The sequence below is a fragment of the Nestor notabilis genome, unplaced genomic scaffold, assembly GCF_000696875.1.
Source record: "Nestor notabilis isolate BGI_N333 unplaced genomic scaffold, ASM69687v1 scaffold22112, whole genome shotgun sequence".
Lineage (NCBI taxonomy): Eukaryota > Metazoa > Chordata > Aves > Psittaciformes > Psittacidae > Nestor > Nestor notabilis.
Window position 1 is genome coordinate 1 of NW_009918172.1, and position 343 is coordinate 343.

The following is a 343-nucleotide window of genomic DNA, read 5'->3' on the forward strand; positions in this document are numbered from 1 at the left end:
GCCACATCCTCATGGCACGGGCAAAGCAGAGCATCCTCGCCAAGCTCCGCTTGCCAGGCAGGCCCAACGTCACCCAGCCCGTGTCCAGGAGGGCCCTGCTGACCGCCCTCGGCAGGATGCATGTGCAGCGCATGGATCCTGTCTCCCCTGGGATGCTCCATGACAGCAGCGTCCCTCAGCTGCATCCTGGGGTGGGTCTGCAGGAATACGAGATCTTGAGCTTTGCCGAGTCAGGTCTGTACAGACCCTGTACCTCAGGGGCACACTGGGGTGGGCTCTGAGCTGGGGGCACAGAGGGAAGGTGCCTGCGGGAAGGTAGTGAGAGCTTTTCTCCTCTGCACAG

General features: G+C 63.0%; 1 protein-coding gene across 1 annotated transcript in view; it reads left to right on the top strand.

The window, feature by feature from the left end:
• The first annotated feature begins 11 nt into the window (after positions 1 to 11).
• Positions 12 to 343, top strand: part of INHBC (inhibin, beta C) — a 1,278-nt gene continuing 946 nt past the window's right edge. The window contains exon 1 of the mRNA XM_010009592.1: positions 12 to 234. Coding sequence (XP_010007894.1) covers positions 12 to 234 — 223 coding nt within the window. The remainder of the gene's footprint in view (positions 235 to 343) is intronic.